The following is a 27189-nucleotide window of genomic DNA, read 5'->3' on the forward strand; positions in this document are numbered from 1 at the left end:
GCTTTTAGTAGAACGGTTTATTTTCAACGTGAAGAATTAGAATTACGCTAATTATGCGTGAAACTATATTTACACCCTTTATATAGTTTCTATACATTTACCTTACCGTACTTTATTATTCCAAAATACAGTTTGATTTTCTGTCAGCTTCAATTCTTTACCGAAAATCTTACTCAATTCTGTATCAAGCTAAAACCCAATTTAAATGATTACTCTAAGCATTGACAATTTTGAGAGGAATTTTAAAACAGATGAGACCCTGTTTGTGAGCTCCGTGGTTAACAATGGTAATGAAAACAAGACAAGATTATTCAGACTTGTAATTTTAATGATGTTTGTAAAATCTTCAGGTCTTCCAGTAGTAAATTGTTGCAGATCTCTTCATGATAATTTATTGGTGGTTTCTGGCTCTAGAATGAAAATCACGCAATGAACATATTGTACATGTACTGAGGCCGCAAGTGCCAAACACACTGACACCTTGCCATTTAGATGGAAAATCAAACTGAAGTTACCCTTGCGATTTGTAATACAATGTTTATTTGGGACATTGTAGAATACCCGACAATGGATTCATAAATCGTTCAACTTTGTATAGACGCCAAAATTTATGCCAATTTGGCTTTTCTCGTGGTGAAAATGCTCAAAAACGAGTGACCCAAAAGTGGTTTGGGCATCTGCTTTAAAAAATGATATTTTATGTCTGGCCCCAATCGTGCCGATATTCATATATCACGTACGAGGAACTGACAGGGCCAACCGCGCTGTCTGAATTTCTATTTGCTTTGAATGATCAAGATCTCCTGGTGATTGTCTGAAGAGTAAGCCAATATCTCCAACTCAGTGTAATTAAGATAGCTTGCCAGGCAATGTAACATACGCCCACTACCAGATGTCAACAATCTCCAACTCATGTAATTCAAATTAGATTACAACTTCACATCTTTTTTTTGTTTTTTGATATATTCTACAGTTTCTTACCAAAGGCCTGTCCCAATGATGTAATATTTAACCAATCAAAGCATCTCATGTAAATTTCTTGGTGAATTAAGGAATTGTGAGAAAGCAAATACCAAAGTACATCATAAATATAATTGTTAATAAACGCATACCTGAATTTGTTGTAAAGTTTTATCAAGTTCTTTGTTTAATAAAATTAAAGACAATCTTCTTGATTCTTGAACTACCTCAAGATACAAAACTGTTCCAAGTATTATTTGTTTCCAGTTTTGCCTAAAAGAAATTATGATGTTTTATCATGCTGTTGATGGACTTCATTTTAGGCCAAGGGCACAGCATGGTGAAGTATTCAAGTAGGGCAATTCTCGATATGCTGCAAAGTTGATGATATTTATGCTGATGAATTTGAAATGTCAAAGTCATAAAAACAAAAAAAAACTTTAAAGGGAAACAGTCTCGTCTTCATTGGCGGACAGACTGACTTTATCGGGGGACAACTGTCAAAGTTGAGATTCAAAATGTGGCAGCTCTGTGAGATTAGGAAAAGTAACAAGTTAATATTCAATATAAGGCACTGGCACAGGGTTAAAGTTATGTTTAAGAGCCATAGTAGCAAGACTACTATAGAGCACCTGAGCGGGCTTATTCCCCCCTGTCGTTACCACTGCACTTATCGTGCAGTAAATACAATATAAATTTAAAGGGGTGGGTACCTTTTTGGTAAAATTTGAAGACTCCATGATAGTTAATTTAGAATGCCAAATGTCTAAATTTGGAAAAGATAGCTTGCGTTGCAAGGTAACATACGCCCACTGGCAGCTGTCAGAAATAATAAAACAGTCTTTAGTGACTAAAGTACGAATTTTCCCATATTGAAGAAATTATTTATGCTGAATAATTCGTGTTTACAAAGTCAAGGGCAATAACTCAAAAAATGTTCATCAAAAATATCTCTTGTTAGAACTTGTCCGAGATCTTATCAATTCCAATGATCACACCAAGTTTCATCAGAATCGGTTGAAAACTGTAGCTTTTATTGTGCTCACAAACAAATTTTGATGCATTTTTCTTAAGTCAAGGGCAATAACTCAAAAACCGTTCATTGAAAATGCGTCAAATTAGAACTTGTCCGAGATCTTATCAATTCCAATGATCACACCAAGTTTCATCAGAATCGATTGAAAACTGTAGCTTCCATCCTGCTCACGAACTATTTTTAACAAATTTCAACACGTTTTAACAAAGTCAAGGGCAATAACTCAAAAACTGTTCATCGAAAATGCCTCAGGTTAGAACTTGTCCGAGATCTTATCAATTCCAATGATTACACCAAGTTTCATCAGAATCAGTTGAAAACTGTAGCTTCAATCCTGCTCACGAACTATTTCTAACAAATTTTGACGCGTTTTTACAAAGTCAAGGGCAATAACTCAAAAACCGTTCATTGAAAATGCGTCAAATTAGAACTTATCCGAGATCTTATCAATTCCAATGATCACACCAAGTTTCATCAGAATCGGTTGAAAACTGTAGCGTCAATCCTGATCACAAACTATTTTTAACAAATTTCAACACGTTTTAACAAAGTCAAGGGCAATAACTCAAAAAACGTTCATCAGAAATGCGTCAAGTTAGAACTTGTCCGAGATCTTATCAATTCCAATAATTACACCAAGTTTCATCAGAATCGGTTGAAAACTGTAGCTTCAATCCTGCTCACGAACTATTTTTAACAAATTTCAACACGTTTTAACAAAGTCAAGGGCAATAACTCAAACACCGTTCATCGAAAATGCGTCAAGTTAGAACTTGTCCGAGATCTTATCAATTCCAATGATCCCACCAAGTTTCATCAGAATCAGTTGAAAATTGTAGCTTCAATCCTGCTCACGAACTATTTTTAACAAATTTCGACGCGTTTTAACAAAGTTAAGGGCAGTAACTCAAAAACCGTTCATCGAAAATGCGTCAAGTTAGAACTTGTCCGAGATCTTATCAATTCCAATGATCACACCAAGTTTCATCAGAATCGGTTGAAAACTGTAGCTTCAATCCGGCTCACAAACTATTTTTAACAAATTTCGAAGCGTTTTAACAAAGTCAAGGGCAATAACTCAAAAACCGTTCATCGAAAATGCGTCAAATTAGAACTTGTCCGATATCTTATCAATTGCAATGATCACACCAAGTTTCATCAGAATCGGTTGAAAACTGTAGCGTCAATCCGGCTCACAAACTATTTTTAACAAATTTCGACGCGTTTTAACAAAGTCAAGGGCAATAACTCAAAAACCGTTCATCGAAAATGCGTCAAATTAGAACTTGCCCGAGATCTTATCAATTGCAATGATCACACCAAGTTTCATCAGAATCGGTTGAAAACTGTAGAGTCAATCCGGCTCACAAACTATTTTTAACAAATTTCAACACGTTTTAACAAAGTCAAGGGCAATAACTAAAAAACCGTTTATCAAAAATGCGTCAAGTTAGAACTTGTCCGAGATCTTATCAATTCCAATGATCACACCAAGTTTCATCAGAATCGGTTGAAAATTGTAGCTTCAATCCTGATCACAAACTATTTTTAACAAATTTCAACACGTTTTAACAAAGTCAAGGGCAATAACTCAAAAACCGTTCATCAAAAATGCGTCAAGTTAGAACTTGACCGAGATCTTATCAATTCCAATGATCAAACCAAGTTTCATCAGAATCGGTTGAAAACTGTAGCTTCAATCCTGCTCACGAACTATTTTTAACAAATTTCGACGCGTTTTAACAAAGTCAGGCCAATAACTCAAAACACCGTTCATCGAAAATGCGTCAAATTAGAACTTGTCCGAGATCTTATCAATTCCAATGATCACACCAAGTTTCATCAGAATCGGATGAAAACTGTAGCTTCAATCCTGCTCACGAACAATTTTTAAACAAATTTCAAGGCGTTCTAAGTCAAGGGCAATATCTCAAAAACCGTTCATCGAAAATATGTGAGATTCGAACTTGACCGAGATCTTATCAATCTAAAGCATCACACCAAGTTTTATCAAAATCAGATAAAAACTGTAGTCTCTATAGTGCTCACAAGAAATGTTGACGAAAAAGGGGCGACGACAATATACGACCACATATTCATGTGGGCGTATAAAAAGACAACATCTTCTAAAAAAGGCGGGGGAGGGGGTTCTAATGCCGCTTAATTGACGAGTTTAAAGCTACTGAGTTACTTCATCGCAGGGTAAAAAAGAGGCATCTTGGGCAACTTTATTTCTCTTACACTAATTAAAATAACCTTAAAGATGGGTTCCCTTATTTTCATTTATGAAAACGACGAGCGAAAATGTAAATGAAAATGCGAATACTTAAATGAATAGTAAGTAATGACTTGGAATGACTTGGAAAAATACCAGTTTGTCTCACATGTCCATAATTAATTCATAATTAGCTAAATTAGAAGAGAATTACCAACAGAATTCCAATGAGTGACAGATCAAAAAAGGTCAGAAAGTCTTTTTTGTTTATCCTGATTGTACATACATGGATATTTATGATCGGTTAAAACTCTTAATTATATGCAATAATAACATAATGATATGATTAAGAATACGTGATAATTCATTAGAAACACCAATTAATCAAATAGTTTGCTTTATTTGACACTAAAAAATAAGGAAACCCATCTTTAAAGCAAAGTGCCAGTGGACTGTTTTTAACAGAGTTACATGAAGTATTAAAAGATGCCATATGACAATTGAAAAACTTACAATTGTGTCCAGTTACATGATAAGATTTTGAAGACTTTGTCCAATTTCCAATCAACCCCTTCATTACTGCAAGTTGATTCTCTGCAAAAACCAAACATTAACAGAAACCTTCATATTGTATTGTACAAGGATAAAAAGCTAAGACTTGAGGTCATAGTTTTTTATTTTATTAAGGAAAAAATGTATAAAAACCATATTTTTAATTTGTAAGAAATAAATTGGGGGTACAAATGGGAGTCTTCATTTTGACATTTAACACTAGATATTACTGGACACACATTTTATTTAAACGGTGAGCTGTGAATACTATTACTGATAAGCTTAACTAAAAAATCTCATTTCTGACCAAGGTACTATTAATCAAATGGATGGGAACCTGTCCAGTTAATTGCTTTGCTCAATTCCAAACCAGAACTTAACTCGGATTTTGTCAACCTACTTGAGAAGGTTGTTGTCTTTTAAAATCTGTATTTTCTGACTAAAATGCTTCACTTTTTCTTGATTTGCTAACTCAAATATCATTTCTACAAATATGAAAAAAAAATGAAACTAGATCCACAGGCTTCGCGAGGTTCTGATGCAGTGCGTAACAGTTTTGATTTTTCCCTTAAAACTGTGCCGCAAAGTATTGTAACAGTAACATAATTAACTGGATATAGATCGCCCAAACGCAAAGCATATTCGACATATCGCTTCAACTCACATTGCATTCAACAACAGTTGAAGGGAGCAAACTACCTTTATCGTTTAGACCACAAAAAAAACTTACAAGCGGAAAACCGACTTTTTCAAGATAAAATTCATCAATTTCAAATGGCGATAAAATCGGAAGTAAACACTGTACAATAAACATTAATATACCATTGGAAAGATCTCGTCGAGAACTATCAAAATTGTTGTGGTCACATGATCACCAAAGGTCAAGGTCACGATATACGACCCTTTAAAGTATTCATATTTTTCAACCGGAAATAAATAAAAAGCAAAATCAAAATTCAAAAATCGGTTCTCAAATATTATTTAGCAATCGATAGTAGATACCATAGATATCAAATTTACACAAATTACACAAATTGGATTACACCCTGAGGCCCCATTTCGATTTATTGAGAATTACGCACAGTTACTATAGAAGAAAGTACACAATTTTCAAATATTAAAAAGCGCAATTTTGATTGAAACATCTAGTGTTATATATAATTACAAAAGGCAGATGAACACTAGTAAGATTCAATATGAATTTTTGGTGTATGTAAATTAGGTCACGTGTCAGAGCTCTTTGAAGTTAAAAATCGTAAATTTCAATCGGCTATAAACCCGGAAGTAAACATTGCACAGCACAAATGAGTATATCACTGGATAGATATCATCAAGGGCAACAAATTTTGTTCAGGCCACAAGGTCACCAAAGGTCAAGGTCACGAAATAGGACCATTTGAAATTTTGGACATTACCGAAAAATTTTAACCGGAAATAAAAGAAAAGCAAAATCGAAATTCAAAAATCGGCTTCCAAATTTCTTTTCGCAATCGATTGTGATATCCAGATATACCAAATTTATGAAAAGCGCTCTATACCCTGAGGCCCCATTTTGAATTTTACAGAAGTTTGACATATCAATATGGCGGCTACTCTGATACACCTGGGTCGAATTTTTTGATTTGAAGTTTTTTGTATGGCTATTTGTAACATATTGCAAAAAGAATTTTTGAAATATCTTTAAAATTCCGGAAGTTGAATTTTATATTTTAGAAGCGAATAGCGTCAAAACCGGAAGTGATATCAAAATTTTGAAAATTTGTTTATGTTCACAATGAAAGTGTTTTACTCTGTAAGTTTTCAGATTGATCGAAATAGAATTGCAGAAGTTAGAAAAAAGGTTAAAAAACTCAAAAATTGGAACTCAAAAAGTCAGCGACAAAAGTCAAAATTGTCCATTTTTTCAATTGCTATCTTGTAGTCATTAGCGCGAAGTAATAAACAGTACAGTTTGAGCAAATTCAGACGAGTATTAAAGCTGATTAATGGAAAAAATTGAAAAAGAGCCATTGTTCACGGCTCATTTCCTGTTGGTCAAAATGGTGCCAATTTACATTTAACAAATTGTCCACTATTTTGACCAGAAAACAACAACAGACAGTCTGTGGCATGTTGCCTTCTTAGAAAACAAGCGAAGGTAAAATTCGAAAAAAAAAAAAAAAAAATAGTCATTTGCAAAACAAAACGACGTTCTTCGAACGCACTGCAATAGAATTCTCTTTCATTGATAAAATAGTCCCATTAATTTTACATCAAATTTATACATTTAAAGGGACAGATTTGCCATTTTTAGGGAGTTGATTTGGGTCTTGAATATATATTAATAGTCTTTAGAAGTACTAGAAATGTACTATCACTATTACAGATTAGCTTAGTGAAAAAAATTCCCATTTCTGAGACTAAAGTTAAATTAGTCAAACAAATTGCAAACCTGTCCCTTTGACAGAAAACCCATCAGATTACAATATTTTCTTTTCTAGAGTTCCCATATATACATATACATACAATTCATATTTTATGATTAAAAAAATTGTAGGCATACCTTGAGTAATGGGGTAAACTGAGTTGGGATTGTTTGGAAGTATAAAACCATATTCTAAGAATAGTTTGTGGTTATCATGTGGTCCATACGAAATAAAAACCTGGTCATATTTTCTAAAGATGTTACCAGTAGTAATCTCATAGCACTGATTTATTGTATTAAACTTGGCTTCTGACTGAAAAATAATAAGAAACTAGCATAAAATTTACACCAACACCAGCAAAATGAACACAACAAAAACAAATGGATATGAATAAACAATACTCAACAGTCAAACTTTGTCTACCCACAGCTTTGACGAAAGGATATCATTATGCATAGGAGTCTGGGTGTCACTGACACTACTGATTTGCCAATGCCCAACACACCAATCAACATGCTTCTACTTTTATTTTGATTATTTTGTAAATAAGAACACATAACTCGTCAAGATTATATTAGAAAGGGCTCCTCCATTTGTTTGAGTAAAGCCTTTGCTTTACCAGCTAAACTACAGCTACCACACTACATAGAACAGGATGTTGGAATTAATTCTGAAAAGCGAATTGGATGGCTGAAATTGTTCACTTTTAGCAGATAAAGCAATATTTAGATGACTGTCTCCCTGAAAACAACATATAACCACTACTGTATTATAAGAATACTACCTCTTAGAATGGAGTCTCAAATTTGGTCAATAATTATAACAGTATATATTCATCAGTTGGACTTACCAGGTACCATGACTAAAGAATAGAATCTCTATGACTATATATCCACTATGTTATCATTGAAAAATGCTTCTAAGCGTGTTTCAAAATTACTTAGTTTTATGAATTTACTTATAGAGGAATTCTGTTGTATAGTTTTGACACCAGGTAAGTCCACTGATGAACAAGACCCTTTTTGACCAATTTAACAAATTTAAATCTTTTGGTCATCCTAAGAGGTATTTTACCTTAAAATTACCTTAGCCTCTGTAGAATGATTAAGTAAATCAAGAAATGGAGCCAAGGCCATGTTACACTCTTCTTCTTCAAGATGATCACAAGTTGTCTTATAATACACTGATCTAGAATTCACAGCATACCATGCCCATTGGAATGCTTCAAAATTTAAATATAGTCCTCGCATAAACCACTGTATTTAACAAGTTTTTGACAATGTCTATAATCTTTACGTAATTTTGTAATGTGAATTTGAACAGAATTTTGAAGTCGTTCTGGTAATCGTACACATTCCTCCTGTGAGAAGTAGCCAACTGTTGTAAATGATTTAGGTATGGTCTGGAGATAATTCCACCAAATAGAGTCTTCCCCCTTGTTTTTCTCGAATAATAAGAATAATGCCAGCGCTTGATGTAATGATAGTTTAGGATTGTAGCTGAAATTCAAAAATACAAATTTTTAGCAATGACAGTTCCAAATGAACACAAATTTTTAACTTTTTTTTTCCAAAGAAATCCAAATATTAAGCAAAGGATGTCCTAAACAAATTCATCTTTTAAGCACTGACAGTTCACAACAAATACAAATTTTAATGATGAAATTGAAATTTGCCAGTTTTTTACCTAAATCCTCTGTCCAAAAACACGTTGATTGGGAGAGCCACACACAGCCCACCCAAACCCCATCAAGTGTCTCTTTAACATACCTCTTGATGTAATGTCCTATTGTACTGTTTAAAACTGTGTCAGCTGTAATTAGTAGGTTAAAGGGCAGAGAAATAATAACATCTCCAGGAGAAAAATTAGATAGGGCCATCATACCTCGACCAGTTTCTGAAACAATTACAAATATTTCAAGTTAAAGTCCATCAGAAAATAACTACATGTATAAGGAAATGAAATGAATGGAGTTTTACATCCTACTTTTCTGCACCATGTGGGCTAATGAAGACGGGCACCGCCATGCAGGGTGCGATGAGGGAAATTTTGCCAGGACAGCAGTTAGCCTGCTCTTTTTTCGATTTCCAACTGTCGAGGGATCTTTAACCTGTAGCACACGGGGCCTCGGTAAATTGTCCCATCCAAACGACTAGACGCTTTTTCCATGTCAGCCCCTTACCTGCATCACTGATAGGGGGAAACCGGGTTGAAAAATCCGAAGGTATTATCTTGACCCATGCCGGGATTGAACCCTGGACCTTCAGGTTGGCGAGCAAGTGTCTAACTCACTGAGCCACCGTGGCACCCTACATACATGTATAAGGAACATCAGAAGAAAATGAAATGAAATGAAGAGCATTAAGGAGCATCAGCACCAAATAGGCAAAAAAAAAACATCAGAAGGAAAGGCTGGAATTACCGTACCTTCATCCTTAATTCACTGGTCTGAGCTTCACTTCAAATTTCACTTCAGCCTTATTTAAAGTTTTGCGATAAATAAACATAACTAGGTGTTAACATTGATGGACTTGTGTGGATATGTTGTTCTGTGCGTGAAGTGCACATTTTGTCAATTTCAACGCACGGTAAGTTTAAAATTTGACCATAAATCAGTGTAAACAAGAAAGTGATTGACAAGTCGTTAGAGCTCGAGTAGATTGTAGAGTTAACATACATGTACATCTAAAATTTTGACTACATTGGCTACCATTTCCAAATCCAAGGCACTTGTTTCTTTTTTTTTCCGTAGAGATAAAATCTACATGGGCATAGATTATAGACAAAAGTGTCTGTGTATAGTGTATTGCTATTGTTTGTGTGAAGGCCTACATCAGTACCAACCTGGAAATATTCTAGACTGCAATCGATGCTTTTTCGTTCCCATCTTTTTAACCCACTTCCCAAGATGTTTGTTTTCTTCAATCTCAGTGTGGTCGATAGGTTTAACCAACTCTTTCGTCACAAACTTTTGTTGACGTTTTCGCCAAGTTCTGCCTTTCATTTAAACTGGTACGCCGTTGTGTTCGCTTATCGCTACATAAACGATAATATCTTCGGTGTGAAGCTTAAGACGGAATGGTGGACCAGTTCAACTTTAATTTCGATAAAACGAAAGTTTGTTTACATGGATGAAGGGGAATAACTCTAATTAAAATATTGACTACAGACCACAACTGTGTCAAACTAGTACAGTGGTGTAACCTATTTTCGTGGATATAAGGATTCAACACCGAATTTCGTCTAAGTTAAAAAAACGAAAAAAAAAAATTTATGTCTTAGATGTTTCCTCAGATATTCTACAAAATAATTAAAATTGGTTTATTTCGATTTTCTTTATGAATCCTTCACTTTGACCCATATTTCATGAGCATCACCTATTTTCGTGTACAATGTTTGATCTATAAATAAGTCTAGAAAAACACGTTGTATGGATACCAGGTGGTATAATTAACTTCTCTAAGTATTTATCTTTAATATCAATTCATTATAACTAGTGACAATTCCTTCAAAGAACCACGATTTAAAAAAAAATAGTGACTGACAAAATATGATACGTAGCGTGATTTATTGCTAAAAGTCACTGAAACAACATAAGAATATGGTCCACTTTGTGTTCCATACAAATTTTCTGCTGACACGGAATCCTCTGGTTGATCACGTGACTTCATTCGTTGGAATATATTCTAGCAGACGACACTTGGATTTCCGATTACCGCTCGGGATTATAAGGAAATTCGGCCGATAAAAAATGGTGACGTTTGGTAATAAGTGAAATCCGCCATTTTGTATTTGTCAAAGTATACATTATTACACTTTACCTTGCTTGAAACTACTGGATTCATTCTACTAGCTGATATTGTAGAGAAAACCCATGTTTATTAATACAAACTAATGCGGAGGTCGCGTGCGCAAGGTCGCTCATGTAAATTATTAATCATTTCCGGAAATCCACGAATAATAGGTTTCCACGAAATTAGGTTACTCGACTGTATATCAGTCAATGGCTGGTAGAGCCTATAAGTTTTCTTTCAAAATGGCATTATATCTTCTGTATTATCAGTATTATTTGATACCTCATTGAGAATTTAAGAAATTCATAATTCTACACAGGTCCACAAAGATTTTATTTTTCTTGAAAGTCTATTATGGCGCCTCATTATCACACAAGGCTTCGTTTTATTTTCCCACTCTAACGATTACATGTACATGCTTGATAATGAATGTCAGCCCCTTAGACCTACATCATAGGGCAACCTCAAATAGCAGTAGGAGCCTTAACCATGGATCATGGCCGAGAAGAAATGGAGATTTACGGCTGTATCTTGTTGGAAATACCATTAGGCACTTCAGGAAGAAAAAATTAATTTGTAATCAAAATGAATTTTAGACAATAAAAAAGATACTTTATTATTAAAATCAACCAAGAGTTAGAGAATTAACAATTAATTATACAGGATATATTTTATCACAAATCATTATAACTATCACATAGTCCACAACTTATATTTGTCTCTTATCTTATCTCTGACAGCTACTCAGATAACGTATTTAAGTCGGATCGCTTTCATTGGTCTTTTCATTTACATAAGTCACCCCGATTACACAGCAGGGTGCACTTAGGGATCAGACCACATAACGCCTTCCGATGGTCCAGAGGATCCATTGGCCCTACAACTTCTTTGAACAATCTTTTTGTGAAGGAACATTTTGATCTCTTCGAATTCATTGAAAAATATAAAAGCCTAAATCCCCGATAAGAAAATCGAGTAAAGGTAAGGTGAGTGTAAGGAACAAGCTAATGAACCAACTGTCCAACTGCAGCCGAGAGTTCAGAGCTGCTTCGGGATCAGAGAGGGTCGTAATAAACAGTCAAAAATAACTATCAGAAATGATTAAAAATGTAACTTGTTAGGGATGAATTTCTAAAATCAGTTACTCATAAATACAACAAAGAAATTTCTACATGAAACGATCCCACGAGTTAATTGATTTTTATGCTTTCGATTGTCGATTCGACGTCGCCAGCAGATCTTTGATCTTTGAATTTTTTGCAGCAATACTGTTATAATGTTAATAAAACGTAAAAGAGAACTTCATAACGTCTTAGTGAAAGAAACTGTCCCACAATAAGAACATTATCAGCAGACCAGCGCTGATAGAATTAATGTTTAATCTGATTGAAATAATATACGGTAATACCCTCTCGCTGTTATTGTATGGGTTACTGTCTTTTACCGTTAGATAACTCATAGCGATAGACAAAAAATGAAATGTAGAGGATTGTATAATGGAATTCTAAGGCACTTTAATCCTCGTTAATACCATTCCGAATGTAAAGGTCTCGATGGCTTTGGTTGATGTCCAATGGATATTGAATGTTTTGTTTCTCTGTTGAAAACCTAAGCTCAAAAATACCAATTTTAACCACTTTTCAACACAATTAATATCCTTAATTTCGATATCTCGTGTGTCCCTAATATGGACTGTACTTGATGAGAAAATCCTGAAAAAAATCAGAATTAGAATATGAAAATTGATTAAAATATGTCCGCAGAATTTATAATGTAAATGATCCACAAACACTTTCCGAATATGTTTCTTGAAAGCAGATCAAGGCTATCCTAGCCACTATCCTTCAAATGACCACCGATGGATTGGCAAACAGAAATATCCGGATTACAGACAATTTTTCATAGACCGCATTCTCGCAATATCCAACAACATCATAGAATCTATTTTTCATCGGAGGCTATTTCACAAACGGATCTCTGATGGAAAAATATATCGTGCTGTTTTAATCTTAAAGCTAAATGAATCGCCATGCTCGGGTCATGGCTGTATTGCCCCAGCCTTATATGGTTTTGCAGATAATACGTTTCGTAGTCTACGGAAAGAAGGTCACATCTGGTTTTGTATATAACTGATATTACGGAAATGTAACCAGAAATGGGCCAGACTTTGAAGCGTGTTTCAAAAATATTTCGGAAATACTCTACCTTATCATACTTGCTTCCAGTGTAAGTTTTAAGAAAATGTATGTATCTGGCACCAAACTCGAACACAGTAGCTTTGTCTGTCTTTTCTGACATTCCTGGAATAATGGTTCTCATCAAATCACACGCTTCCTTGATTCGAGCCCTGAAGTTAAACCCACATCAAACAGAAACGTAAGATAAATAAACAAATTAAAACATAATTTAGCAGACATTATTTATTGCAGAGCAATATTATATACGGGGAACATTGAGTAACCATTTAATCTCAATTGGCAATCCATGTAGTATGCAATTAGTCGGGACAGATATTCAGAATGGTTATCAGCTAAACTATTCTATCAGCTTTACAATATACATCTTCACCATGTTAATGTTAAATTTAATTCCCTGACTACAATAGCCACCTTTCTTGTGTATGGTTGGATGGCATGCTACACAATACAGCAAATTTACAAATTTCCATGATGCAAGAACGGTGGTTATTGCAGTCAAGGTATTAGACTGCAGTTCATAATAGCTTGACAATGTGAAGATGAATACAGTATATCATATAGACTTAGTATTTTTTATACCTTCGTCGTCTTTCTTTCAAATTGTGAGATTCCCGGGGCTCATCTTCCAGCATTTCTGGTGAATTAAGAAGATCATATCTTTGACGATGGGAGACAAATCTCTTGGCGTTGAGTGACAGTTTATCACCATTCTCCTCAGTCCTGGGCATACTCCTATTCTCTTCAGTACTGCTGTTCAACGTCAAGCTTCCGGGTATTAACTAAAATACAGGGTGAGGGGCATTGTATATTATAATTCCTATATATTCAAACTTATTTCAGTTACATAAAACAGAACAGCTACGAAAGAAGCATAACCAAGAGACTCAAGCGTGTGGATAATGCCGAGAGTAGCCAAATATAACGAGGGTTGTACGACAGTGTGGGTGCACTGCTTAGGGACAGGGCGAAAAACTTCATTTTATTTCATTCCAGTTACTGAGTTTTACCCTCTGAGAACGGTCTATTTACAAAATGTTCCCCCACTCAGTAACACGTACAACTTAAGCTTACTCTTCAAGTAGAATTAAATTTGAAATTTGCAAGAACTCACCTGTGAAAATGGTGACGAGTTTCTACCGATATTAGTTTTCGTGATGGTTTCAGGTGTCTGGACAGTGGCAGGCTGGAGATCAGGTGACGCATCTGATATGGTTGAAACATAAAATAGTTGACCACTTTTTGGATGGGGAGTATATACATAAGACCCTTGACTTGGTGGTAGGAATCCAGTCATTCTGGACATTTGAGGCGTTGACTCTGTTGGTATTCCTGCTTGAAGTGAAAATGGCATGGGTGTACTTTGTTTAAATCTGGAATAAAATCGTTACAAGGTTATAATAACTTCAATCGGCAGAATGATCACATATCAGCGAAAGCTCACGAAATGGCGATTTAAATATGACTTGACTTAAAGCATTTTAAAAAAATATAAAAGATAGGCCTATATATGTTAACTAAGTAAAACACTTATCGTATTCTTATTGGCATGTAAACGGGCTATAAGACAAGGAAACTAATAGATTAAACACCGCTGTTCTGTTATTTAATATAACTAACTATAAGCTTAAACTAACTAAGCTATCAAATAATAAATTAGTTAATTGAAAGTCAACTTACCGTTTACCATTTGGACTGATGGAAGCTGGTGACAATGCCGAGAGACCTTGATGAGTTGGCGATGACGAGTTCGATAATGCTGATGTTGCTATTGTTACATGTTTTTTGCCAGTTGAGGAGCTGAAAAAGAAGCCATGTACAACATTTTTCAAAATACTTAGTTGCTAGTTTCGTATAGTAAGATTAAATGGTTCATGGCTCAAATATTACCGCTTAAATACGCCGCTGGTGAAAGAAGATGTGAAAAACAGAGATTGGCCTACTCACTCTTTGGCTGAAAGAAACGGATTCTGTTCTGGTGTATCAGTCTTCAAATCACCAAGATGGTCGTCTTCTGTTGCTGTTTGCTGTTGATCGAATTCATGGTGATCATTGATGATATTATGGCGGTTAACAGCTTGGTAGGCCTCTAGGCTTAGCTCTGTCATCTCGCTTGTTTGCGCATCAAGACAACTTTTATCAATAACATAGTATTTCATATTCGAAGTAGAATTTTCTTGATCAAGACAGAAAACTGGAGATAATTTCAGTTTAACTTCTGAAGAAGAGACAGCCGATTCATCATCAGAAGGGAAAATTGGATCTAATTTGGGCATCTTCAGCTCTTGGTCGTCCGTTATGTCACGTAAGACTCTTTTGCGGAAGTTATTATTGTTATAGTTGGATTCAGGTAGTTGAGGTGACAGAGTTGGAGGTCCTGGTGATCTATTTTCGTCTGAAGATTGGGAATAGTCCGTCTGCGTTTCACTGTCACATTTTGTCCTCGATTCCTCATCGTCATACATGATCTGTAATAAAAATGGTGTTCATCATCTCTTTAAATATTCTCACTTTTATCTTTATTTTATACCCACAAACTATAAATTCTTATAGATCTAGATCGAGATCTATCTACCAAAAGAGTTTTTTACATCCAAAGGTTAAAAGGAACCGGTATCAAATGGCACTAAGCCTACTGATCAGTGATGGGCTATAGTAGTATGTGTATGACTATGAGTATTATCAGATCACGGACAGGGCCCAGGGGTCGGTATTAAACTTGTCACTTAAGAAATTGGATGACCCTAAATTAAAGCCTAGGAACATTCAACCTTTACTGTTAATCACTAGGCCAAATGAAGCCATTGTCGTTATTGCGCAGTTGCAGCTACTGACTAGTACCAATATAAAAATATTAGTTTTACTCACTAGACCTACTAAATTAGTAGTGACACTAGGCTACTCACTAGCTAGTGACACTAGCTTGGCTACTTATTCATCTCAAGTAGGTAGGCCTTAGCTAGGAAAATGTGAATTAAAAGTTTTAAAATAGTACCTTGCATTGACAATCGGCTATCTACCAATTTCAGAGGAAAATCCCTAAAAGTTTTTGTTGTTTATGTCTTCAGAAAAAAAACTGTGCCAAATCTCTCGTTCTGCTCACGAAGATTGAACGTGCTGAAGGCGTCTGCTCGTGATCTAAAATGACGTCATTTGTTTACGTTAACTACGATAATATGACGCGCATCTCACGTGATATTACATTAAAGCCGTTAGCGAAACATTTAATTAGTACAGAGCCTATATAGGCCTAGTTTTATATAGGCTCTGGTTAGTAGCGTACGTGTACGATTTTGACTACTGTTGATCAGGCTGAAAACTCTATATATACGCTATGATGCCGATAAAATAAATTATTTTCACGCCTTCCTGTACACAGATGACAAAATTTATTCATCGACCGTCGTGATAAGCTCCGTTTATCACGCATAGAGGTACCGGTATAATAAAGACTGGAGGACTGATTGTCGTTATTTTGCTATTGTGTCATTGAAGCCATGCATATGGGCCATTGACGCCATATTAATTGTAGCCTATGACAAAAACCTTCGTTAGCTACACTGGCTACATTAAAATTCATAAAATAGGATTATAAATGAAATTGTAGAACATTAAGTTATAAGTAGTCCTTGTTATCATCGCCATGTTATCACGATGGAAGGGAGATAACTCCTTAAGTAGATAAAACTACAATAAAAGCTCACATGTCCAAACAGTCAGTGTTATCATCGTTAGAAACCTTGCTGACTCTCGTCAAATTTCGAACATTTCCATGAATATTTCAGCATACTTTCTAAATGATTTTCCGTAAAAAATCAAAAATTAAATCAAATTAAATACTATTCCTTACACCAAATAGATTAACCTGCGTGAAACCAAAAACCACCAATTGACCACAAAGGATCCAAAATATCCTTTAAGGGGTGAAGAGGACTCTATTATAGATTTAAAAAAAACTTTCCAATGTCTTTATTCCGAGCAGAATATGTGAAAGATTCGAGAGGGTTTTTGTTTTAAAACCTTCAAATATTTAGTATATGTCCGAGACAGTTAGGAGGCGGCTTACAAGTAAATCACGCGCGGAAAAAAGTCACGTGGACCAACGAAAATAAAATTACCCAATCTGAATTTCCACGAAAATTCTAGCAAATTGGGACTGACTATTCAGAACAAGGTCTACCCTATCTGATATTCCTGATGGATTTTTCGAAAGGCATCAAGACAAGTCGTGTAAGTGTAAATCTCAAGTTATGCATATTTGTTATTAATTTAGGGATTTTAAAACGAGGTATAAATAATGATAAATAATAGCCTAGTTAGTAGGTCAGATAACCCATGAAGATAATGTATGCCTAAATAACGGTGTATGTAGTCTACGTTTGATTAAAACACAGACTAAAGATTGCAATTGGTCGAATCCTGTACAGACGCTATGCACGTATCCACTGTCTTTTTCTGTGACTATTGATTTGTTTCGTTTCATTATAAATAAATTTGTGATTCTATAATATTCACCAAATATACCGACAAGTTGAAAATGTTTCAGTGCAAATTGTTATTAGCGGTTAGGGCGGTAGGTTGGTTTGGATTTAAAACCCACCATTTAGAAGCATGCCGGTTGCAAACAGTCTAACGTGAAAGTTCTTCTTACGCTCTGCAACATATCACAGTGTGGTAGTTCAAATATTAGAGGCTAGTTGTTCAGGACTACACGTGAATGTAAAAAAAACTGTATAGATATAGAGTATAGTTATAGTATAAATGTCGTATCTTAAATGATAATAAAATGTATCATTGGTAAACCGATAGTCACAATATAGCATTTAATGGTTAAGAAATTGTGAGAATTTTCCCCCGGAGGAACTAAGGCTACCGCCTATATTCACGTCGCAATTTTACTATCACTTGACAAATAATTGTAAAATGCCATAAAGAGTCTCGTCCAATAAGACACAATGAAATCTTCCATTCATTACCGAGACAAAGTCAGCTTTACGGAAACTTTCGAAGATTGCCGAATGATAACCTGCGAAATTAATTGTCGAAGGGAGGCTACTGCTCCGCCCTTATTCTCTTTATGCATTATCAGGTGGTTGAAAAGGGTAATACTAAAAATCTAATATTTTTGTAAAACTTTCACCGAAAACAAAAAAGAATTTCCAGACTTTAAGAGTTACATTCGTATTAAAAACTTGTGACAAAAAAATCAAAATTGTGATGAAATTGGTAAATTTAGTACTTGTTTAATGTTAGTCTCAGATCCCATATCCTTTCGATGCACCATATCTTTAAAGTTGAACTTGTTTTGAAGTTTGTTTTCCAACATTTAAAATAACTCATGGATGCGCATTGAAATATTGTGGAAACAGAATTCCACCTACCACTGTATTTATGTTTATTTGCTCCATATCTAGTAACATTGTTATATAATTATAGTTGAAATAATTAGCATTCATGTCAAAAATAGCCTAATGATTATGACTTCTCCTGGGTATGATTTTAAAAGTAGGTCAGATTTTATGTAGGTCACCGAACAAACCAATCAAGTACATCCATTCTCCAAGATGGCGAACACGAAAGGGATCCCATTAAGTCGAGTAAGTTGTGTTCATTTTACGGTGTTAACAGTCAATGATGAGCGATGTTAATGGTCGAAAACTGTTCGAAACATTGACGGGGTTGATTTTTCAAAATAAATGAGTAGCCAGTAGAACTGATAACACGTGACAAGACGTTTTAAAAATCGAAGCGAGGGTAACATTTCCCGCCGATTGGTGTACTTGTTGTTAAGTTTCTGTCAAATGGATTCTCTCCCATTAATAGCACTTGGTTGTACTTAAGTGATATTATCGATTTGTATTTATGATGTAACATAATGTTGCTATTGTTAAACTCCAAATTTTCCAATTAGGTTGGTTAACTCAAATAACTGATAATACTCTGGTCACTGTCAATGACCTAAAATTTACTAGGCCTACTCTACTAACCGTGGTGGGCGTGAGTCTCAGACTGAGGGTTCTAGGCCTTACCAAAATGACCTCAAATTTTGTCATGTTGCAAAGCTTGAATTCAGGACAACTTGGTCCATAGACAACACAGACCAACTTTCAAAAACAACTTTTTAGAAGATGCAGACTAGACCTGTACGCTACTGCCGAAGTCACTATTGGCCATTGGAAGCCGTCGTCTTTCAATGTAGACGAGCAGCTTAATGCTGGACAAAAGTCGACTTTTACGATTTATTTTAGTGTATGAAACTTCTTCTCATCAATTCATATTTTATAATGTAAAACCGCATGAAGCATTAGTAGTAAACTGAAGTCAAGTGAAGTCAGAGTTTAGCAGCTCAGCCGATTTAGCTTCTGGTGTTTCAGCCAATATCTTGATAACAAGTATAACTCAGACTAACGTTAAAGACTAATCTAACCACCTTTTTTTGAGATGCTGACCAATGTTAAAGAAAGTTGTTTTGAGTCTTATAAAAAGATGTCTGAATTGTCTATGAAAAAATTTAATGCTCTTTGGCCCAAGTTGACCTTATTTCAAAAAGCTTATAGACCCATGGAAATTGTATAATAGATAAATGAATTATAGGAATCTGAAACACGTGCAGAATTATTGTCCCTTTTCTGGTTTTATTTCTAATTTCGTACAAATGAAGGAAATTTGCCCGGACTGTACAGTATTAGCCTACTCTTTTTCGATTTACAACTGATGAGGTACGGTACCGGTACCATGAATATTTACAGTTTGTACCTCTGTATGTACAGACAGCTGGGGAAACCTTAATTTGTTCACTGATATTTACATTTGATTTGATGTTAATCCATTTACTAAATTTATAGACGTATTGGTGTTGATTATATTTCTGTTCATATTTATAGGTGAGTCCAGCCTTTTTACACGCCAACAGTACAAGTCATACCTGGGCATTCAGTGCTATAGCAGAAATTATTGGTTAGATTACTTCTCTATTATTTTGCTGTATGCCTTTTTTACTTCGAACTTCTCTCTCTACTAACATTAATAGCAAAACCATGATTGGCTTTAAAGGAACAGGTTGGCCAATTTCTGACCAATTGTACGAAAGTCATTTCTTGAGACTCTTCCATATAGAAAAGGCATATTTAGTTAGAAAATGAAATTCCTAGTTTGAGGTATTTTTAAGGAATTTTTGTACATTTCTATTGCCTTTGAAGACTATTACATGTGTTCAAGACCCAAATCAATCCCGAAATTGGCGAATCTGTCACTTTAAAATTGTACGTAAAAAACATATATAGATATATATGCGCCCCTTTAATTAAGATATGATTATTGTAATTTCCCTCATGCACCATGGCGGCATCTGTCACAAATCAAATAACGTTTAGAGTAGTAGGATGTTAGATAGGCCTACTTTTAGTTTTGCTGTTAATCCCTTGACAAAACAAATCAACTGTTTTCATTGTAGATAATGCTTACGATCCTGATGTTAATGCGTCTGAATTATGGATTGATAAAATTGAGGCTAATAATAAAACCTGTCTAACTTTCACTGATAATGGAGCTGGTATGGACCCTGATAAATTGATCAAAATGTTGAGGTATGTATAGTAGACATGTTATGTAAATTTGTCTTAAACCCTCATGTGGGCCTAAGTTATTTCCCAACTGGCTTACCAGAAGATCCTGTCATAGGTTGAGATAAAACTTTTCGACTTTTCAACCCAGTTTCCATTGTCAGTTGTTTAGGTGGAGTGGTTGAAATAAATGATTAGTCCTAGACAATCAATTAGGGCCCTGTTGCAGGCTGTGCTATGACTTTACAATTTATAATATCTAAAGATTATGCTGTTGTCTTATCTTGGCAAATTAGCCTTGTTGCACACTACATGGTGTTGCCTGCCTTCATTAGCCCATCCAGTAGCTAAAAATAGGACTTTTTAACTTGAAAATGTAGTTAAATAGTAAACTAAGTAGATGCTTTACCAGCTGATAGAAGTTTTCTTTAACACTTTTTAGGTAACTCTAGCAACAAATCCAAATATATTTTCACTTTTTTTTTTTCAGTTTTGGATTTTGTGAGAAGTCTGTCTATGAGAGTAAGTCGGGTCATAAACCTATTGGTCACTATGGTAACGGTTTTAAGTCTGGCTCAATGAGAATTGCAAATGATGTTTTGGTTTTTACGCGACATTTACGTACACAAAGTGTGGGTATGCTCTCCCAGACCTTTCTGGATCGGACTAAGGCAGAGACAGTTGTGGTACCACTAGTGACATGGAGCAATAAAGACAGGAAAAGGGAAGACAATGAAGAAACTATCAATATAAGAGCTATTACAACTTTCTCTGATTTTAAAACAGAAGACCGTTTGTTGGCAGAATTAAAAGAGTTGGAGAAACTTCAAACAGGCACCAGAATTATTCTATATAATCTTAAATCGTAAGTAGAAATTCAAATTGTTCCATTGTTGAAGAACCATAAGAACTATTTATTAATAGCAAAAATTCCTATAGGGGTTCAAAATGATAAACAAACCATTTCTTCAGCCTGTTTTTCTGGTTGTTATTTGACTTTTTCAAAGTTTGCTCAAAAAAGACATTGTGATTCTTGAACCTTATACAAAATTGAGAAATTAGAACGGTGCTCAGAAGTTAGTAATCTCCCTCATGTATATTGAGAGCTACTTAAGGTCCAACTCATAAAAGCTTCTTTCATTTGTTTAGATACCTACTTAAAGCGATTGTAAAGAGGTTTTCTAAACTTTTTATGTGTATTGCGAACACTGATCAACATCAATTTGTACCATTCCAATGTTCATTCGGACGTCTGTGGTTCATTTTATGATGTCACTAGAGGGGAGCTACCGGAAGCTACTATTGATATCTATGCAGTTCCCCTCTAGTGACGTCATAAAACGTGTTCGTTTCAGTTGAATTGCAAGAACCACAGAATGAAAATGGAAATGGTGCAAATCGATGCTATCAGTCTCCCAGATACACATAAAAAGTTTAGAAAACCTCTTTATAATCCCTTGTAAAGTGTCTTAAAGGTATGCAGAGTTGATATAGGATATGTATTTATTTTAGAGACAAGACCGGAAAGTTAGAGTTGGATTTTGAAAGTAATCCAACTGATATTTTAAACCCACAGACATTGGCTATTGATACCACATCAGTTTATAGACCAGTACAGGAGGCTATAGCTAGATACCAGGTTTCTCTCAGGGTATGTTTCATTCATACTTTAACCATTCAGATTTCTGTCAGGGTATGTTTCATTCAAATTTAACCATTCAGATTTCTGTCAGGGTTTGTTTCATTCAAACTTCTAACCATTCAGGTTTCTCTTACGGTACGTTTCATTCAAACTTTAACCATTCAGGTTTCTCTCAGGGTATGTTTCATTCAAACTTCTAACCATTCAGGTTTCTGTTATGGTATGTTTCATTCAAACTTCTAACCATTCAGGTTTCTCTTACGGTATGTTTCATTCAAACTTCCAACCATTCAGATTTCTCTAATGGTATGTTTCATTCAAACTTCTAACCATTCAGGTTTCTCTTAAGGTATGTTTCATTCAAACTTCTAACCATTCAGATTACTCTCAGGGTATGTTTCATTCAAACTTCTAACCATTCAGGTTTCTCTTTTGGTATGTTTCATTCAAACTTCTAACCATTCAGGTTTCTCTTACGGTTTGTTTCATTCAAACTTCTAACCATTCAGGTTTCTCTTACGGTACGTTTCATTCAAACTTCTAACCATTCAGGTTTCTCTCAGGGTATGTTTCATTCAAACTTCTAACCATTCAGATTACTCTCAGGGTATGTTTCATTCAAATTTTAACCATTCAGATTACTGTCAGGGTATGTTTCATTCATACTTTAACCATTCAGGCTTCTCTCAGAGTATGTTTCATTCAAACTTCTAACCATTCCGGCTTCTCTCAGGGTATTTTTCATTCAAACTTTAGCCATTAAAATCAAAATATTCCCCTTTATCAACGCAAACAATTGCGAATTTGTAATATATAAGTTTTCTATTTTCAGGAATATTGCAGTATATTATTCCTGAAACCCAGAATGAAGATCTTTCTACGAGGATTAAAAGTTAAAACCAAGTTAATTTGTAAATCATTATCTCAAACAGAGATAGATAGATATAAACCACACTGGCTTGTATCCTTTTTTAACAGTTTAATAAATTGAGAATTGAGAAGGTGATAGGGGGTGAAATCTGATGTAGTTGACTCTTGGAAGCACTTGTCTTGGCCTCAAATTTTTATTACTGTGCTTATGTGACTGTTCATGGTATTTTGAATCCTCATTACACCAATAAGGTCAATGCATAGTCCTCTAAATTCAATATCTTTGTCCCCTTTTATGTCCATTATTCTGCCATAACTTTGAGCTGTTCACGTAGTTGGGTAATGTTTTTTAACCCTCAAAAGCTCACATATTGTATGATTTGAAACTCATCAATACAACTTTATATACCTTTAATCTCATGTCATCAAAGAAAAAACGTGTGTGTCTGAAAGAAGGAGCTGTCATGTACCATGAAATGTCTAGTAGTTATTGCTTATTGCAATTTTATAAATTTGTTAATTATTTGGTGTTATAAATTGGCATATGCAATTTAGATAAAATTTACAATTACTTTAATGCCCTTATGGAAAAGATATGCATAAGAAGTAGCTGTGTTGTACCTCGTAATGTTTAGTATATAGTACTTGCATACAGGAACTGTATAATTTTTAAAGAAAAAAAATGTCTTATATGATTATTGATATGGATTTAACAGCAGAATCATTGAAAAATTCTCAATTAAATTTTATATTGCTTAACCCAGCCTACAGGATAAACCTCTTAAGATAACGTATGGTTTTACATGTAATAAAGACAATGTAGATGAATATGGTATAATGATGTACCATAGAAATAGATTGATAAAAGCCTATGAGAAGGTTGGATATCAGAAACAGCCCAATGATCTAGGAGTAGGTGTTGTTGGAATTGTTGAAGTCAATTTCTTACAACCTATTCACAATAAACAAGATTTCAATAAAGATGAAAGATACAAGTAAGTATTCAATAATTTTGATTGTCTGAGTCTGACTTTCATATTTCTGCAGCTATAAAGTTAACTTGTTCAACATAATGTATGACTATCTCTTCAATATATTAAATCAATTGATAAAACAAAAGTATTATAATATATTATTGGTTGAAAGCAGGAATTGAGTCTTATCCCGTAAAGGATAAAGTTAGAGAAATTAGATGAACATGATTATTTTGTGGATTCATCCTTAAAGCCATATTTGTTGGAATTTAAATTTGTGGATAGTGGATAAGAAAGTTCAATTTAACAGTATATTGTTACTCTTTTTCAGTACATTTATGGCAGCCCTGTCACTGAAAACTAATGAATATTGGAATGAAAAGAAAAATGGCACCAACAGGACTGTGAATTCTGAAGGGTAGGTTCTGCTTAAACTTTTTATTCATTACTTATCATAAGCCAATCTTTTGGGAACCTACTGTGACTACAATTTGAGCCTTATATAATGAGATTTTGTGGATTTTTTCAACTCATTTTTCCAGTGTGACGGTGGTGCTGACTGCAAGCACCTGTTAAATAATGCTGGGGCATGATGGTTACTTTAGAGATGGATGAATTATAAGTAAATGGAATGCAGTCTAAGTATTTGCTTTATTCTGAGCTCTTATCATCTTTTAAAGAAAATATATAGCTGACTTTCCATTTGAAAACACAGTGTTTCAAGTTTTAATTGAAATCATTAAATTTCAGTATGATATCAGATTGGTTATGGGCTCAATGTGATAATTGTTTAAAATGGAGGCGATTACCAGATGGTATAAGCCGTAGTTTACCAGATAAATGGTTCTGTTATATGAATCCAGATGCATCTCATAAGTAAGTTGATTTGGTCCAATTCCTTTGAAATGATTCTGTTATCTACAACATAGAAGGCTTCTCCAGTCTCGTAATTTGATTTGGTGGAAAGAACATCTCCAAAACTATGAGATTATACCAAAAAGTCTCCTACAGACAATTTTCATACATCATCTTCTCTATGGTCAACCTATTGCCACTTCGTCTTTGAACTTATTGTTTTTATTCAGTCTGAAAGGTTATGCTTGGACCTAATGTAAAATTTTAGCTATCAAATTGTTTTTTCAAGTATGGTGTAGAATCATCAGAGTAAACATTCCAAGACATTTTTTTTTTCTGAAATGAAATTAGGTTGTTGTATTTTGTAGTCGAAATGAAATTAGTTTGTTGTATTTTGTAGTCGAAATGAAATTAGTTTGTTGTATTTTGTAGTCGAAATGAAATTAGTTTGTTGTATTTTGTAGTCGATATGAAATTAGGTTGTATTTTTTAGTTGAAATGAAATTAGGCTGTTGTATTTTGTAGTCGATGTAAAAGTAGGTTGTTGTATTTTGTAGTTGATGTGAATTTAGGTTGTTGTATTTTGTAGTCGATGTGAAACTGTGTTGTTGTATTTTGTAGTCGATGTAAAATTAGGTTGTTGTATTTTGTAGTCAATGTGAAACTAGGTTGTTGTATTTTGTAGTCGATGTGAAACTGTGTTGTTGTATTTTGTAGTCGAAATGAAATTAGTTTGTTGTATTTTGTAGTCGCTATATGAAATTAGGTTGTTGTATTTTGTAGTCGATGTGAAATAGAAGAAGAACCAGAAGACGAAGACCAGTCAATACAACATGCTTCCTATAAAAAAACAGTCAAATTAGAAAAGTAAGCAACAATTTTGTTTTCTTAGATAGTAGGATTTGAAAGATTTTAATCTAATTCGACTAGAGCAAGTTTGAGACACACAATACTCATCAGGACAGCAACTTATGGAAAAGGTAAAATTGGATTTAAGGCATGTTTAATGTACATTCGAATTTAACTTTGAAAAGTGTACAAATTAAGACAACTGTGCCCCCTTAAATTTTTCATATGGTTAGAAATCAAGGAATGTTTTTTTTCTGTGTGGGTTTTCTTGAATATCAATTTAACAATAATTTTTTTTATTTCATATTTTCTAGATCTTGTTTCGTTACAAAATCTTATCCTCAATAGATATACATGTGAAATTGATATTTTATAGTTATAGTATTATTGTATTGAAATTAGAACTGATAATTTTGTTTGTATATTTCAGAGAAAAGGAGAAAAAGAAAGGTAAAATGGTAGAGGTAAGTTTACTATTGACTTGTAAGAATTTTAGACAAATCATGCTTTATATAATATAGTTGTCTATATATTTATTTGCTTAACCAGCTGATTACAACTTATGTCTGCTGGTTTGCCTTTGCCAAATCTCATGGAATTGTTCTTAAGATTAAGATTATTCATTGACATTCTGAATATCGATTAACAAATTAAACACCTCCAATAAACTTAGCTAATGAAAAATATTTTTGCGAATCTCAATGCAAGTGATGATATATATTCCAATAGCTTCAAACAACTGAGCCAATGAAAATTGATTTAACCCTATCAACCCTAGCGGCCAATTTTCTGGCCACATACTAATGCAATATATACCCGAGCATGCCGGTATACCGACCTTGCTAAGTGACGTCATACACTGTTAATGTCGTACATTTTTACTTTTATTACTTGGAGTTTAGGGCATATGACGTTATGTTTCATTTACACTCAATGTTCAAAGGGTTAAAAGCTGATATTTTATTGTAGCAATATCTGTTACTCAAGAAAGAAAAGGAATTGAAAGAAAGAGAAGAACAGTTTAAAGCCAGGGTCAAAACAGTGGAGAAAATTTGCACAGAGGTAAGAATATTTTTGAGGATTATTGACAGTAATGAACATCCGAGAACATAGAGAAACATGGTGTCCTAAACGGTTCAGTGAATAAGAGCACCGAGAATGAAACTGTCATAATATGTTATAGCACATTGTCATTTTAACCTTGCACCTTATCACACGAGAGGGATTACTCATAGTGATAGGATATTCCACAAGTTTCAAACATGTTTTCATATTTACAA

At 34.3% G+C, this 27189-nt stretch overlaps 3 protein-coding genes across 3 annotated transcripts; 1 reads left to right on the forward strand and 2 right to left on the reverse strand.

Moving 5' to 3' along the window:
* Positions 1–309: 309 nt before the first annotated feature.
* On the reverse strand, positions 310–10172 carry LOTGIDRAFT_210687 (hypothetical protein; the record flags this gene model as incomplete). The annotated part of the gene is given in 9 exon segments (XM_009064005.1): positions 310–410; positions 1113–1233; positions 4725–4805; positions 5164–5248; positions 7306–7480; positions 8254–8424; positions 8436–8667; positions 8938–9064; positions 10013–10172. 9 exon segments carry the CDS (start codon positions 10170–10172, stop codon positions 312–314), a joined length of 1251 nt encoding a protein of 416 aa, XP_009062253.1.
* A 2472-nt stretch (positions 10173–12644) lies between these two features.
* Positions 12645–16292, reverse strand: LOTGIDRAFT_229384 (hypothetical protein; the record flags this gene model as incomplete). Its single annotated transcript, XM_009064006.1, has 7 exons — positions 16153–16292; positions 15105–15625; positions 14838–14957; positions 14272–14530; positions 13740–13939; positions 13168–13309; positions 12645–12674 (listed from the first exon to the last, which is right to left on the reverse strand). The coding sequence occupies exons 2-7, from the start codon at positions 15620–15622 to the stop codon at positions 12645–12647; spliced, it is 1269 nt and encodes a 422-aa protein (XP_009062254.1). The 5' UTR covers positions 15623–15625; positions 16153–16292.
* Positions 16293–20041: 3749 nt separating this feature from the next.
* LOTGIDRAFT_107313 (hypothetical protein) lies at positions 20042–25085 on the forward strand (the record flags this gene model as incomplete). Its single annotated transcript, XM_009064007.1, has 8 exons — positions 20042–20114; positions 20611–20743; positions 21210–21584; positions 22232–22370; positions 23194–23322; positions 24003–24226; positions 24537–24623; positions 24956–25085. Coding segments are annotated over 8 exons (1290 nt in total), but the record flags the coding sequence as incomplete, so codon positions are not given.
* Between the last annotated feature and the right edge of the window lie 2104 nt (positions 25086–27189).

This window comes from Lottia gigantea, assembly GCF_000327385.1.
Source record: "Lottia gigantea unplaced genomic scaffold LOTGIsca_6, whole genome shotgun sequence".
In the NCBI taxonomy this organism is placed as follows: Eukaryota; Metazoa; Mollusca; class Gastropoda; family Lottiidae; genus Lottia; species Lottia gigantea.